Consider the following 16,353-nt stretch of genomic DNA (forward strand, 5'->3'; position numbering starts at 1 on the left):
TTAAGTAGGAGTTTTTACCGAACAAAAATAAAATAAGCAGATGTTCGCACCTACTTATAAATTATTACGCACGATCCAGGTAGAAATTAACTTAATTTGACCAAAAAAATTTCGGTTTCCACAATTTAATTTTTCAATCTTTAAGGTTTATTTGTTTTTTTTATTTTTATCAAGCCATCTTAAAATATTTTTGTTTAATGAAATTCATCCTTGAGTCGTTTATTAACATTAAGAACAGTTGACTCTGTACTTCAATAGTTTGTTAGGTGAGATCATGATCAAAATTAATATTGCAAATTGACAATCAATTTAAATTATAGAGATTAATTAATTTATTTTTTATCATATAATTTTAAAGGTTATGGATTACGCGAGGAAGCAAAATTGAATATAATATAATTTAAATTTTGTTGTTTTTAACAAAACAGGAGTTAATAATACAAAGACAAGGAAAATGGCATAAGACGATGAAAGTGGGTGACACGAGATGTGAAAAGAGACGCACGCAGCCCCTTGTCCTGGGTGGGGTGGGCGATATTTAAAATTTCTCCCTCAGCGCATTGCAATCTCTCTTTTCCTCGTATATATATAAGGAGCACATCACGTATTTAACATGAGGCCACGCAAGGATAGTGAAAGGCGCAGATTCGCTTCGGAATTGCAAACCTCAGCAGAAGGCTCCGAATCGCCGCGTCGGAGGCCGCGACTGTTCGCTCTGATGGCGGGGCAATCACGGAAATGGATGATCCTAGTTGCAACGATTTGGATTCAGGCCTTCACCGGAACCAATTTCGATTTCTCGCAGTACTCGTCGTCGCTCAAATCCGCGCTCAACATCTCGCAGGTGCAATTGAACTATCTCGCCACCGCCAACGACATGGGGAAGGTTTTCGGCTGGTCATCCGGCATCGCGCTCATGCACCTTCCCCTATCGGTCGTCTTGTTCATCGCCGCTGCCATGGGATTCTTCGGCTACGGCCTCCAGTGGCTCCTCCTCACCGGAGTCATCGATTTGCCTTATTTTCTGGTATGTTTTATTCTTTCACTTTTGCCTTTTTTTTATTCTTTCAGTGACGTCCAATTTATTTATTTATTTATGGAGTGAGTGGTTATTACTTTAATTATTATTTATTTCTGACTTCTCACAATAGTCATTCATGGCTGGCTTGCTAGTGGCTAGGTTACGTAACCGGTATACCCTGGCAGTGTTGGTTTTGTTTTGTAGTCTCTGAGAAAAGAAAAATAAAATATAAGATTAATAAGCTTTTAACAATTTTTCTTTTACGCATTCTATATTAGTTTAAGACTTATATACCGTTGATGTATATCAGAAGTCATGCTCCTGGTATGTTTTGTCATAAAAATACATATTAATGACGTAATGGTGATATTTGAATAATTGTTAATATGATTTTATAGTATTTAAGTATAATAACACTTTAGTACCGTTCAATTATAATTTTATTTCTTAATCTTTTTTCTTTTTTTGGTTTTGTTCTACTATTAAGTTTTTAATTTTCACTTTTATTGTTTAAGTTTTATTTTGTTATTTTTGTATTTCGGCATCGGTATCAAAATGACATGATAAAAGATGCCTGAGATAAATATTTTTTATGAATATATGTATATAATTATAGATACAAATATTTTGATTAATTATTTATTAGAATTAATATTCGTTCCCTGTGTTTAATGATTTTTGTTTGGATGTTTCTTTTTTATATTAACTTACTAAAAGTGAAGTCGATGAATAAAACAATAATAATAATGTTTTATTTATGAAGTCAAATTTTCTTTTGTTTAAATTTATACTTTGTAAGGTGACCTATTTAGTTTTTTTTTAGAAAAATTATTTCATTAATTTTAATTTTTTGATAAATATTCATGATACACACTGATACAAAATAATTTGTAAATATTTTTCAAGAGAATAGTCAGATGAATTTTTTTATACGGACGAACAGTGAATAACTATCATCCGTATCCGATTGTCCCACTATTTTAAATAAATTATCGTAAATGTGAATTATTTTATAGATACATCAACACTTTATCACAAAATCAACATATTGGTATAATATGAGAAAATTGATAAATACGATAATGGATAAAATGTATGAGAAAATATTTTCACGGATAAAATTCGCAAAAATGATAACTAAATGACAGAATTTGCAATAAGTCTAATATTTATTATAAATTATAATTAGATAACCTGTGATATATGTAAATAAATGGTTTTTTTCTCTTTTTATAAATGGCAATTGATTTAATTTTGAAAGTAATTAACGGAAACTTAATACTTTTAGCTTACATATGGTTTTATTACATGATAGAGTAAAACTCTATTAACTTCTAAATTTCTAATATCTAATATAATTTTTGTTTTCAAAATGGTTTAATATTTCATTTTATTTCTTCGTGGAAAATTTGTTTCCAAGTCCTAAAAATAAATATCATCATTACGTGTTTACTTTAACTCGTTTTGAAGACGGTATTAATGTAATTAACAAAGATATATTTTGTTTTTCTTCTTATTTTAAGGTAATTCACAGGTTAAAATATAGTTACTTGATATACTCTTTATATAAACACTGTCCGAGAATCAAATTACCTTGTTTCCCGGAACAGTTATTCTCTGTTCCACTAAACAATATTGACACTTCTTTCTTGAAAATTACGGTATTATATTTCTTTTTTCAATGATTGATGATTATGTTAATGGTATTTTGATTCTGGTGAAATGACACCCTTACGATAGTTTTTATTTTTATTTTTTTCAACGATTGAATGATTATGTTATTGGTATTTTGGTTCTGGTTAAATGATACTCTCTGAAAGGTTTATTAGATGAATTAAAATATAAAAGAGTAAATATTATCAAAATTTTGATCTGAAGCTAGCAAGTTCTTGTTGAATGGAATGTTGTATCTTGGGCACATATATTTGAAATTTATCAGGTTTTACTTTTTGAAAGGCATTATATTATAATAGTTACCATATTAATATCATACTGTTTGCGGTTTTCATTGCTTGCAGTCCTATCTCAACTATATTCATAGTTCTATGAGCATAATAAAATAGTTCTTTTAAACAACAGAGCAGCCATGTTCTACCGTTCAAATTCTGCATAATTTTTATATCAGTAATGTATGTGTAATTTTCCTTAGTAATTAAAAGTTTCCGCTTCACCACTTACATTTGAAACAAATACCTAGTTAAAACATCTAACTGATTGATGTAGGATTGTGATTGTACTTCTGCAATCAACCTTCACCAGAAAAGACCCGATTGATGACGAATATATTTTGATCTACATTTCTTATTTCTGATAGTTCAATTAAGGGTCCAATCCAATGTTTTCAATTTTTTAACGGATTGATGATATATGTCTTCAAAATGCTCTTTCTGCTGATTGCAAAATGCGTTGGCGAAATGAGAACCAGACTCCTTTGACTTTCATGCCAAGCCTTTGGCAGAATAAAAAAGAACAAAATTTGCATGAGATGTTATGATTGAGTTCAAGTTTGCTTATTCACCATTCTGAGATCTAAGCTTGAACACGCTGCATGTGGCGAGGTGATAATTCCATTGTAGCACGGCACTTTGTCTATTAATCATTAATCTCACATGGTATTTCTTATAAAACTTTAAATAGTCAATTAGTTATCTGATTTAAGCTGGAAGTATCTCAGTCTCATACTATATAAAAAAAATACTTCCATAATTTCTCTGCACGATGTGCTGTATTCCAAATAATAAGATGCCGTAGTTTAAAATAACACATGTAAACGGTGAGATTCAGTAATTCTGTGATTACATATGGTAATTAAACCGAGGTTGATGATAAGCTCTTAAACATCACTGGATTGTAATATGCAGAAAATTTACTCAGTGTTAGTTGATTACCCTTTAATTTTTATTTGCAGGTCTTTCTTTTGTGCCTTTTAGGTGGCTGTAGCATCTGTTGGTTCAACACAGTATGTTTTGTTCTCTGCATTAGGAATTTCCCAGTAAACCGAGCCCTTGCCTTAGCGCTCACTGTGAGTTTCAATGGCGTCAGTGCAGCACTGTATACCCTTGCTGCCAATTCTATTGACCCTTCCTCCAGTGCACTCTATCTGCTTTTGAATGCTCTCGTTCCCCTTCTTATTTGCATAGCAGCACTAGTTCCTATTCTTCGCCAACCGACTTTAGACCCTCTCCCTCCTGATGCAGTAAACCGGGACTCAGTTATATTTCTAATATTGAACATCCTAGCCCTTTTAACTGGCCTTTATCTTCTCCTGTTTGGCTCTTCCACTTCTGGTGTGGCTTCTGCTCGGCTCTGTTTTGGTGGAGCTATTCTGCTCCTCATCTTCCCATTATGTATTCCTGGCATAGTATATGCTCGGGCGTGGTTTCAGAATACCATCCATTCTAGCTTTCGGATGGAAAGCTCCAGCTTCATTCTTGTTCATGATGATGATCTTGAGATGCATAAAGAACTCCATAGCCGTCACAGTAGTCTTGTTAGCAATGGAGACACTTACAACCTGCTAAGTGACAATGGATACATGTATGGCAGTCAGAAAGCAAAAGAGAGTGATGTATGTTGCGAAAGGGTAATTGGCCAGGATCAGTTGGCAATGCTAGGAGAAGAGCACCCAGCTGCAGTAATTGTTCGAAGATTGGATTTTTGGCTATACTATATTACATACTTCTGTGGAGGTACACTTGGTCTAGTCTATAGCAATAATCTTGGACAAATTGCTCAATCTCTGGGCCAGAGCTCAAATACTTCTACGCTTGTCACGCTCTATGCATCCTTTTCCTTTTTTGGACGCTTGCTTTCAGCTGGACCAGACTATATTCGGAAGTAAGTATTCTCTTCAATCTGCTAATATACTATACTTCTGGAGCTTTCTATAGCAAAAAATAACTTCTTTTGTCTTTGTCTTGAATTGGAAGTGAATCTTAGAAATAAAATGGTAGCAAATATGATGATTGTGTCTTTTGAATTGCAGTAAACTCTACTTTGCAAGGACTGGTTGGCTTTCACTTGCACTTATACCAACCCCAGTTGCGTTCTTCCTCCTTGCTGCATCAGACAGTCTTCTGGTACTGCAGACAGGCACCGCACTGGTTGGATTGAGCTCTGGTTTTATATTCGCAGCTGCCGTGTCAGTTACATCTGAGCTGTTTGGACCTAATAGTGTGGGTGTCAATCACAACATCCTCATAACAAATATACCTGTTGGCTCTCTTCTCTATGGCTTTCTCGCTGCACTAGTTTATGATGCTAATGCACACTCAATACCAGGAAACTTGATAGTGCCTGACTCAGTAGTGTGCCTCGGAAGGGAGTGCTACTTCTGGACATTTGTCTGGTGGGGATGCATATCTGTCCTTGGACTAGCATCAAGCATCCTATTATTCTTAAGAACCAAGCATGCATATGAACATTTTGAGAAACACCGTAAATCAACACAATCAATTGTGTCTTAATTTTTGTTATTGATGGGCCATGAAGATCTTGGTGTGGTTCACTTGTACAGTAGCGGAAACTTCATTGTATTAGGATGAATTTGCATTTGGAGGTTGACATTAGAGAAGCAAAGCTATAGCTATTCTTGAGGAACACATGTATGTATTGTCTTCGAAGAGAGTTGTAGATTTAGAAGGAAGATGATACAGATTTTGTTTTACTCTTTCACAGTACACAAAAATGAGAAAAGACGGCGAGAAGTGGTCTGAAGAACTATGCATCAATGAAACAGAACGACATTTTGGGCAGCCAGAATTTTTTCCTGTTTTGCAGCCATGATTTGGCTCACAGTTAGCAAATAATTCCTCTGCTTTGAACAAAGCTGTCGAAGCAAGAGCTATGCGGTAGCCGAGTTTGATGCATGTTAGATCCAAAGAAGCTGCTCCCATACACTTTGTGGTTACTTTGATATTGAGTTCTTTCAACAAATTAGACAAGACGTTTTAAAAACTATAGTTATTTAATACTTTAAACTCTTATTTGCAATGAACATGTGGCTCTAGTGCCCAAGTTACTTCAAACCTCTTGTTTTCTTTTTCTTCAGTTTTTCCATTTCCAGAGAAAAAACAGACATCAGAGAGTTCAATTTTGTATTTGAGAATCACAAGAAGCAAGCTTCATCTGAATGTATGACCTTGAGCGAGACTCTTTCCTTTTTCGCAGGTTCTGTTATGAATTCTAACTATGTATCACTCGACGAGGTGGAGGAAGATTTTGACTTCCAAATTCTGATTACTCGTCATGCTATACTTCCTGATAGACTATTTGTAAATTTTGCCACTCATTTCTCATATTTATTATGTTCTGAATCATTGGCGCGTTCTCTGTTGAGATAAAAGAGACGAAGTGACTGCTCATTTTTAAGTATCGATGAATTATCATCCGTTTATCCACTTATAACGAGACTCAATTTGCCCGTCGATCAGTAGATATTTTGTTACAACTTTTAGTTAAACTAAACACGGCTTTAATATTAGATTCACAAGAACATTGGCATTCAAGACCAAGAAGACGGAAGTAATTGAAGAAATTATAATAGTTTGAATATAATTTTATCATTCTGAATAGAAGAAAAATAATGTAAGAAAGGAAGGTGTAAAAGGAGTGTCTTGCCTAACCTAAGCTTCAAGGATAGGAACAGAAGGTGTGATTTTTTATACACAAGAATAACCTCTCATATGCTAATGCCATCTTTCTTGCAGTAAACATTTTGGCAGCATATTCCCGGCATGCCTTGCCCCTCTTTGCTAGCCTCTGCGGTCCTTCCTTTACCACTGCTTCAAGTGCTTCCAACAGGGATTCCACATTAGGGGAAAACATGTAGCCATATTCATCATCAACAACAATAGTCCCTTTAATGCTTGGAAATCTTGATGCCAAAAGAGGTTTCCCACTCATCATTGCCTCCATCAATGTAAGGTCAAGCCCTTGTGGTCTGAGCGTGGGATTGACAAAAATGTCAATTGCATTGTAGAACGCTCTTAACATGGAAGGACTCATCGATCCCAGAACAAGAACCTGGCTTCCGAAATCCCTGTACCTGTTTTCCCATGGTCCAGAACCAGCTACAATCAAGTACACGTCAGAGTACTTGGTTATAAGCCTGGAGTAAGCTTCATGAAGCAGAGGATGGCCTTTGTCCTTCACTAATCTTCCAGCAACACCAAGTACCAAACTTGCATTCCCTGGAATACCAATTTTTCTTCTGAATTCCCTTCCCAATTCTACATCTTCTCTAAACTCATCCTCATCAACACCATTCAGAATCACGTGAACTCTTCTGTCAGGAATTTGATACACATCCCTGAGCATCTCACCACAGCTATCACTAATAGCCACATGATGCGCATAATTCCTGAAGAACCTTATCTCATTCAGCACCTTCGGCACAACACCCTGTATGCTTCTGTTGAAAAGAGGGGACATAGGCTCATCTGGCTGGCGAGCCAAGTCCTGGAAAATGCTCGATTGCAAGCTCTCGAGGGCTATGCCATGCCAAGACACTGCAAGGTTTGACATGTTGCGTGCAAGCCAATGAGGGAGTGCCACGCTTTCCGAGTGCACAACATCAAACGGTTCTCTCCGGTTCTCTTCCACAAATTGCTCCCATGCCTTGTTATAGCGCCACCTCCCAGGCTCACCTTCATGGAAATGAATGTAAGGGGAAGAAGGTGCACCTTTTTCAGCGAATGAAATCGAAGTGCTTTCATCTTGGGGTGGAGATGTAAAGATATGAACTTGATGGCCAAGGCGTGCTAAAGCAGTATGAAGGGTGTGAGCATGGCGTTCCATGCCACCAGGGGTTGTGCCAATAGGCCACTTCCTGGAGAAGACAGCGATTTTGAGAGCAAAGGGTGGTGTATTGTGCTCAGAAAAGGAGAGGCGGTTCCATGCAAATTCAGCCAACTGAAGATCACCGGACCAAGTTTTAGTTTTGGAGGAAGCAAGGGTGGTGCATATGGAGGTGGTGGTTGGGGTATGGAGGAGGAAAAGAACAGGTATAGTGAAGAGGACAACGAAGAAAAGAGTGGTGCAGAAGTAAAAGTTTGAAGGTGAAGTGGATTTTCTGGACTTGGTGGCGAGGGCCATTTCCTCAGGGTGTTCTGAAGATATGGGCATGGAAAGGGTGTTTGGAATTGTGTGAATTTTGATGTGTGTGTTGAATGTGAAGGGAAATGGAGGAGGAGTATGATGGGGGCCATTGGGGAGGTAGACACGCACTGAAGCAAGTGGGTGGAGTTTGAGTTTTGTAAGAGTGCGTTCCTCACGCCTTTCTTTGAGGCTTTCTTTAAAGTGGATTCATGTGATCTCAATTTCGTAAGTTTTTGAAAAGTATGAAACTGTATTTAAAAAAGCACGCACAATTAGGCCTTCTCCAACATCTCTCTACATAGACTTCAGATTAAGAATCATTTATATCCTGAATTCCTGCACAAGTTTTCTTCTTCTTCTTTTTCTTTTTTAATGGAGAGAGGAACTCAATCACAATAGCTGTTATTCTTTTTTTTTTTTAATTAATCACTTTTATCTTCAAGAACTTCCATCCGTTACATAATTTTCTTAATATAGTGAAATGTTTGAAAATTAATATTATTTATATTTGTTACTCCTTGTACACAAAAACTAAATGAAGATCATAATTTCATGTGTTCACTTCCTTTGTCACTTGAGATATATGGAGAATAATTATATGTAACCTCTTTGAAATTTTGAAAACTATATTGATCCAATTGGACGTTGACCCTCCAGAATTGACCATATAATATTTATTGTAAATGCAACTCTACCATGCATATTGACGGACGAACCAACACGTAAGCCATTTATTAATTTTTAAGGGAAGATGATGAACATTACCTAACATACATGAACCTTAACAAACGTTTTTCTTTTTAGGTGTGTATATTTCTACACAAATTACCAGAATGGGTAGGTTTTAAAACAAATTATAACTTTTGAGTAAAATGTGTCCAATAAATACGACTTCAGCGTTGGAATTTATAAAAATTGTTAGTCTAAAAGATGACTGTTATTTTAAAATTTCAAAGTATGAAGTCATGTGCAATATACACTATTTCTATGTACACCTATTCCTTAAAAGTCGTCAGAGAAGAGCACAATTTTTTTTTTCTCAAATCATAAGTCGGTGTATACAATGCACGACTTTAATGTAAAATGTGTTTGCTTGAAGTTGTTTGGGGAAAAGACGATTTTCAATTTCTCTTGAAATTAGACGTCGTGTATAGCTCATACGTTTTTTGTGTTAATTAACTTGACTTGAAATCGTGATCACCGCAAACGAGTTCAGTTCAATCATTTGCACATAAGTCGTGCAACCTGAAAACCATTTCTAATTTCAAAAAAATAAATTAAGAAACGTTCTCTTCTAATACAACTTCAATTAAACAGATTTTAAGTAAAATTCGTGCATATTGTGACCAAAATTTTATTTAAAAATTAAATTGAAAGTTGTTCTCTCACCTCAATAAGAAATATAATGTTGAAATCGTGTTATTCGGACGACTTATCTCATACTTTGTAACTTTTTAAAGCTGTCCATTCTATGTAAAAAATTATATACAGATAATTCCCATAAAAAAGTAAATGCAGAATTTTTCTTTTATTTCTTTACACATACACACATTAAGTATAATTTGGTTTATCAACTTTACACACACACACTATATATATATATATATATATATATGATTTACTACCCAATTTGACTACCGAATTGACCACCTTACGTGGAATTAAATTTTTCATTTTTTTTAATTGAAAGAAGTGGAGTGGCACGTGAGTGAAGAAATCTGAACTTAAGTGCCCCTTTCACGTGTTGCCGTCAACTAACGGGCATTTTGTGAAATTGAAAAAAGAGGGAAAAAGTTTCACTTCGCAGACATTTGCAGAAACTTCACGGGTTCCATACCAACACTTTTGTTCTCCACCGCTCCATCGCACCTCTGAACTGCCACACCTCTTCGAAGTCCACAGCGCAGGCACGAAGTCCATCTTCCATTTCGAAAATCCACCACCACGACGAAGTCCGCCGTCCTTGCGAAGACCACCGTGCCTGCGAAGTTCCCCGTCCCTGCGAGGTCCCCCGTCCGTGCGCAGTCCACCGTTTTGGTGGTCTCCTTCGAAAATCCACCGCCCCTAAACACGGAAAGGTAACTTCTTTGTGCTGCTGTGTGTATGGTAAGTGTTTAGGGTTTTCCAGTGAAAGGGATGATTTAAGATTTTCATGATAATCATTGTGTTGAATGTAGGTTTTGATTGGTAGTGTGTTACTTAATTGTAATATTGACGGGATGATTTCTTATGAATTTGTGGTGACTGCATTTTTTCAGGTCAAAAATATGAGTCAAGTTAGTGAAGGAAGCGATTTTAGTGTTGACCGGAAGGTATGATATTTTTTTAATTCATTTTGTTTTGAATGTGTGTTTGATTAAAATTGCTATAACTAGTTTTTTTTTTTTGTGTTGATCCAGATTTGTTTTAGGCATTCATGCCGAACCAAATTTATTGGTAGTTTGAATAAGAAGTTAACAAACGATCAAAAGTCATTTATTGAGGCAACACCATTTGCATGGTTGGTTGAGTTGAAAGAGTCTGTGAAGATATCTAGGAATCTGTTGAGTCTGTTAATTAGTCGGTGGGTTGAAAGGCTGGGGGGGTTTGACATGGGTACAAAAGTTGTTGCTTTTAGCTTATTAGACGTATGTGTTGGTCTTGGTTTGAGGGTAGTTGGGCAGAACATTGATTTAACCCGAGAAGGCTTAGATAGTCATTGTAAGAAGTTATTTGGACCTAAAAAAGTTGTTGATATTGAAATGGTATATGACTACCTATTAAAACATAGTAAACATCTAGAAGTTAATGATTTTTGTAAGCTTTATCTTTTGTTAGGAATTTCTGAGTTTTTGTTAGCCAATCGTAGTGGCAGAGTATTTTCTATTTTGTTCAACATTGTTGATGACGTTTGTAGTATTGGGAAATATAATTGGGGTGGTGTGGTGTATGAGTATTTGGTTGGAAGCATTTGTGAAGCTAAAATGTTGATGAGAGACAAACCAGGTTCAAAAAACTTCCATGTTATGGGATGTGTTTACTTGTTACAGGTACCGTATCTTTAACTTGGTTGATTTTCCATTTCATGAGATAAAAGTAAGTGGTGAAGAGTTGTGACTAATTTTCCTTTAAAATGTTCTAGTTATGGTCGTTCGACCATTTTCTGATGTCCAACTCAAAGGAACGGCGTCCAACTACCAAGTTCCCTAGAATCTTGCATTGGATGGAAGTGAAAGTAGGGGACTATGTAATTAAAAGGAGTGTGCATAGAAACATGGTAGGCTGTTTGACATCATTGATCTTAAGCTTTTCTTAATTATGTGATTAGTACTTATTGAGAGTTTTTTTGAATTTCTTGCAGGTTGTTTCAGATGTTGCTGCCTCTGCAGAAGAGCTCAACAATACCTTTGTGAAAAAAGGTTTTGAGGAATTTGGACGTGGAAGTAAGGGTGGCAGAAAAGATGAGTTAATGGAAGTTGTTGAACGTCAAGAACAAATCTTGGGTGAAATTCAAAAAGAAGTTTTTGAGTTGAAAGCAAATATGAGTGACAGGAAGAAGCAAGGACATGATGAGGTTGAAGATAATTATTATCAATGGGATGAATCTAGTGTTGCTGACATAGGTGAAGAAAAATTCAGTGAGATTGGTGAACATAAATATGGGGATATTGATGAAGGTAATTTTGTTGAGACATCGACGGATCAACTTGGCAAAGAAGAAGATGGTGTACATCATGATGGCAAGGAAATACAACAAAGCAATATGTATGTAAGACGCAGGGATGGTCCAAGGAAGCGTTTCAAGAGTATTGCAATAAGAACTCCGTTTGCAACGTATAGCAGGAGGAAACGCAGTCAATAGTTGATTTAGATGAATGTTGTTTTGTGTTATTAAGAGTTCAGCTTGGAATATGTTAATTTGACATTTACATATGGTAATTGTGAAACAATTGTATTTCATACAACTTTGTTGAAATTCTTAGTGAAGTCTTGTTACTGATATTCAATTGTTTTGATTAGGATACATATTTTGGTTTGTGAAATAATATTGAAGTGAATACAACATATTGTATTTTATAATTTTTTGCAATGGAACCCAAACAGCAGACCTCACTTCATAATTTTGTGCAAAATGTTATGGCCACGTCACCAGATAAAACATCAGGGGTCAACAGATTATTCATTCAATGATAGGATGTGTGTGCTGAAGCACTTGTGAGCTAATTATTTTTGACCTTTTTGTACTAAGAGTGTATATACCTACTCTAAAATTGATTGAGGTATTCCCTTACATCCTTAAGGTATCAGTTGTGGACATCCTTACAACATAGCAGGGGTGAATAAGTTGTGCAAAAAGTTGAGAGAAGCTCACCAGTTATCAATTGTGTGGTCACCAGATATTTCTTACAGACCTAATTTATGTGTGGTGAATTTATGTAGACCAATTATGTGGCACCAATATTCATTAGGTTCAACATCCCTTACACACATGCTTTGAGGGTCATTCTTGTCACCGTAAGTGGGAAAAATTTTTGCTGCCCCTACAACAGACCCCAATTAATTTGTTTGTACAAAATGTTGTGGGCAGGTCAGCAGATAAAACATCAGGGGTCAACATGTAATTCAGTCAATGTTAGGATGTGTGTGCTGAAGCACTTGTGGGCTAATTCTTTCTGACCTTTTTGTTCTATGAGTGTATATACCTAGTCTAATTGTGATTGAGGTATTCCCTTACATCCTTAAGGTATCAGTTGTGGACATCCTTACAACATAGCAGGGTTGAATAAGTTGTGCAAAAAGTTCAGGGAAGGTCACCAGTTATCAATTGTGTGGTCACCAGATATTTCTTACAGACCTAATTTATGTGTGGTGAATTTATGTGGACCAATTATGTGGCACCAATATTCATTAGGTTCAACATCCCTTACACACTTGCTTTGAGGGTCATTCTTGTCACCGTAAGTGGGGAAAATTTTTGCTGCCCCTACAACAGACCCCAATTAATTTGTTTGTACAAAATGTTGTGGGCAGGTCAGCAGATAAAACATCAGGGGTCAACATGTAATTCAGTCAATGTTAGGATGTGTGTGCTGAAGCACTTGTGGGCTAATTCTTTCTGACATTTTTGTTCTATGAGTGTATATACATACTCTAATTGTGATTGAGGTATTCCCTTACATCCTTAAGGTATCAGTTGTGGACATCCTTACAACATAGCAGGGGTGAATAAGTTGTGCAAAAAGTTCAGGGAAGGTCACCAGTTATCAATTGTGTGGTCACCAGATATTTCTTACAGACCTAATTTATGTGTGGTGAATTTATGTGGACCAATTATGTGGCACCAATATTCATTAGGTTCAACATCCCTTACACACTTGCTTTGAGGGTCATTCTTGTCACCGTAAGTGGGGAAAATTTTTGCTGCCCCTACAACAGACCCCAATTAATTTGTTTGTACAAAATGTTGTGGGCAAGTCAGCAGATAAAACATCAGGGGTCAACATGTAATTCAGTCAATGTTAGGATGTGTGTGCTGAAGCACTTGTGGGCTAATTCTTTCTGACCTTTTTGTTCTATGAGTGTATATACCTACTCTAATTGTGATTGAGGTATTCCCTTACATCCTTAAGGTATCAGTTGTGGACATCCTTACAACATAGCAGGGGTGAATAAGTTGTGCAAAAAGTTCAGGGAAGGTCACCAGTTATCAATTGTGTGGTCACCAGATATTTCTTACAGACCTAATTTATGTGTGGTGAATTTATGTGGACCAATTATGTGGCACCAATATTCATTAGGTTCAACATCCCTTACACACTTGCTTTGAGGGTCATTCTTGTCACCGTAAGTGGGGAAAATTTTTGCTGCCCCTACAACAGACCCCAATTAATTTGTTTGTACAAAATGTTGTGGGCAGGTCAGCAGATAAAACATCAGGGGTCAACATGTAATTCAGTCAATGTTAGGATGTGTGTGCTGAAGCACTTGTGGGCTAATTCTTTCTGACCTTTTTGTTCTATGAGTGTATATACCTAGTCTAATTGTGATTGAGGTATTCCCTTACATCCTTAAGGTATCAGTTGTGGACATCCTTACAACATAGCAGGTTTGAATAAGTTGTGCAAAAAGTTCAGGGAAGGTCACCAGTTATCAATTATGTGGTCACCAGATATTTCTTACGAACCTAATTTATGTGTGGTGAATTTATGTGGACCAATTATGTGGCACCAATATTCATTAGGTTCAACATCCCTTACACACTTGCTTTGAGGGTCATTCTTGTCACCGTAAGTGGGGAAAATTTTTGCTGCCCCTACAACAGACCCCAATTAATTTGTTTGTACAAAATGTTGTGGGCAGGTCAGCAGATAAAACATCAGGGGTCAACATGTAATTCAGTCAATGTTAGGATGTGTGTGCTGAAGCACTTGTGGGCTAATTCTTTCTGACATTTTTGTTCTATGAGTGTATATACATACTCTAATTGTGATTGAGGTATTCCCTTACATCCTTAAGGTATCAGTTGTGGACATCCTTACAACATAGCAGGGGTGAATAAGTTGTGCAAAAGTTCAGGGAAGGTCACCAGTTATCAATTGTGTGGTCACCAGATATTTCTTACAGACCTAATTTATGTGTGGTGAATTTATGTGGACCAATTATGTGGCACCAATATTCATTAGGTTCAACATCCCTTACACACTTGCTTTGAGGGTCATTCTTGTCACCGTAAGTGGGGAAAATTTTTGCTGCCCCTACAACAGACCCCAATTAATTTGTTTGTACAAAATGTTGTGGGCAGGTCAGCAGATAAAACATCAGGGGTCAACATGTAATTCAGTCAATGTTAGGATGTGTGTGCTGAAGCACTTGTGGGCTAATTCTTTCTGACCTTTTTGTTCTATGAGTGTATATACCTAGTCTAATTGTGATTGAGGTATTCCCTTACATCCTTAAGGTATCAGTTGTGGACATCCTTACAACATAGCAGGGTTGAATAAGTTGTGCAAAAAGTTCAGGGAAGGTCACCAGTTATCAATTATGTGGTCACCAGATATTTCTTACGGACCTAATTTATGTGTGGTGAATTTATGTGGACCAATTATGTGGCACCAATATTCATTAGGTTCAACATCCCTTACACACTTGCTTTGAGGGTCATTCTTGTCACCGTAAGTGGGGAAAATTTTTGCTGCCCCTACAACAGACCCCAATTAATTTGTTTGTACAAAATGTTGTGGGCAGGTCAGCAGATAAAACATCAGGGGTCAACATGTAATTCAGTCAATGTTAGGATGTGTGTGCTGAAGCACTTGTGGGCTAATTCTTTCTGACATTTTTGTTCTATGAGTGTATATACATACTCTAATTGTGATTGAGGTATTCCCTTACATCCTTAAGGTATCAGTTGTGGACATCCTTACAACATAGCAGGGGTGAATAAGTTGTGCAAAAAGTTCAGGGAAGGTCACCAGTTATCAATTGTGTGGTCACCAGATATTTCTTACAGACCTAATTTATGTGTGGTGAATTTATGTGGACCAATTATGTGGCACCAATATTCATTAGGTTCAACATCCCTTACACACTTGCTTTGAGGGTCATTCTTGTCACCGTAAGTGGGGAAAATTTTTGCTGCCCCTACAACAGACCCCAATTAATTTGTTTGTACAAAATGTTGTGGGCAGGTCAGCAGATAAAACATCAGGGGTCAACATGTAATTCAGTCAATGTTAGGATGTGTGTGCTGAAGAACTTGTGGGCTAATTCTTTCTGACCTTTTTGTTCTATGAGTGTATATACCTACTCTAATTGTGATTGAGGTATTCCCTTACATCCTTAAGGTATCAGTTGTGGACATCCTTACAACATAGCAGGGGTGAATAAGTTGTGCAAAAAGTTCAGGGAAGGTCACCAGTTATCAATTGTGTGGTCACCAGATATTTCTTACAGACTTAATTTATGTGTGGTGAATTTATGTGGACCAATTATGTGGCACCAATATTTATTAGGTTCAACATCCCTTACACACATGCTTTGAGGGTCATTCTTGTCACCGTAAGGCTGCAAGGAACAAAGCATGTAGGGATGGAATCTCAGTCCATCACGGTGACCTTGGGACTTCTACTAAACAATCTACTGGTGTAGAAATGAATGGAAGAGATATAAACAACATGGTAAGTTTTATTGTAATAAAAGACAGAGAAACAAAGTAACAAGTACAACCTACAAACACTTTGTACATCATCATCATC

At 36.6% G+C, this 16,353-nt stretch overlaps 2 protein-coding genes across 2 annotated transcripts; one reads left to right on the forward strand and one right to left on the reverse strand.

Annotated features, from left to right (window-relative positions):
* Nucleotides 1-458: 458 nt before the first annotated feature.
* On the forward strand, nucleotides 459-6,307 carry LOC114178053 (protein NUCLEAR FUSION DEFECTIVE 4-like). The gene is made up of 3 exons (XM_028063733.1): nucleotides 459-1,027; nucleotides 3,930-4,858; nucleotides 5,007-6,307. The coding sequence occupies exons 1-3, from the start codon at nucleotides 614-616 to the stop codon at nucleotides 5,485-5,487; spliced, it is 1,824 nt and encodes a 607-aa protein (XP_027919534.1). The 5' UTR covers nucleotides 459-613; the 3' UTR covers nucleotides 5,488-6,307.
* A 238-nt stretch (nucleotides 6,308-6,545) lies between these two features.
* Nucleotides 6,546-8,455, reverse strand: LOC114178054. The gene has a single exon (XM_028063734.1). It carries the CDS (start codon nucleotides 8,144-8,146, stop codon nucleotides 6,653-6,655), a length of 1,494 nt encoding a protein of 497 aa, XP_027919535.1. The 5' UTR covers nucleotides 8,147-8,455; the 3' UTR covers nucleotides 6,546-6,652.
* Between the last annotated feature and the right edge of the window lie 7,898 nt (nucleotides 8,456-16,353).

Source organism: Vigna unguiculata, chromosome 3 (genome assembly GCF_004118075.2).
Source record: "Vigna unguiculata cultivar IT97K-499-35 chromosome 3, ASM411807v1, whole genome shotgun sequence".
NCBI classification, from domain to species: domain Eukaryota; kingdom Viridiplantae; phylum Streptophyta; class Magnoliopsida; order Fabales; family Fabaceae; genus Vigna; species Vigna unguiculata.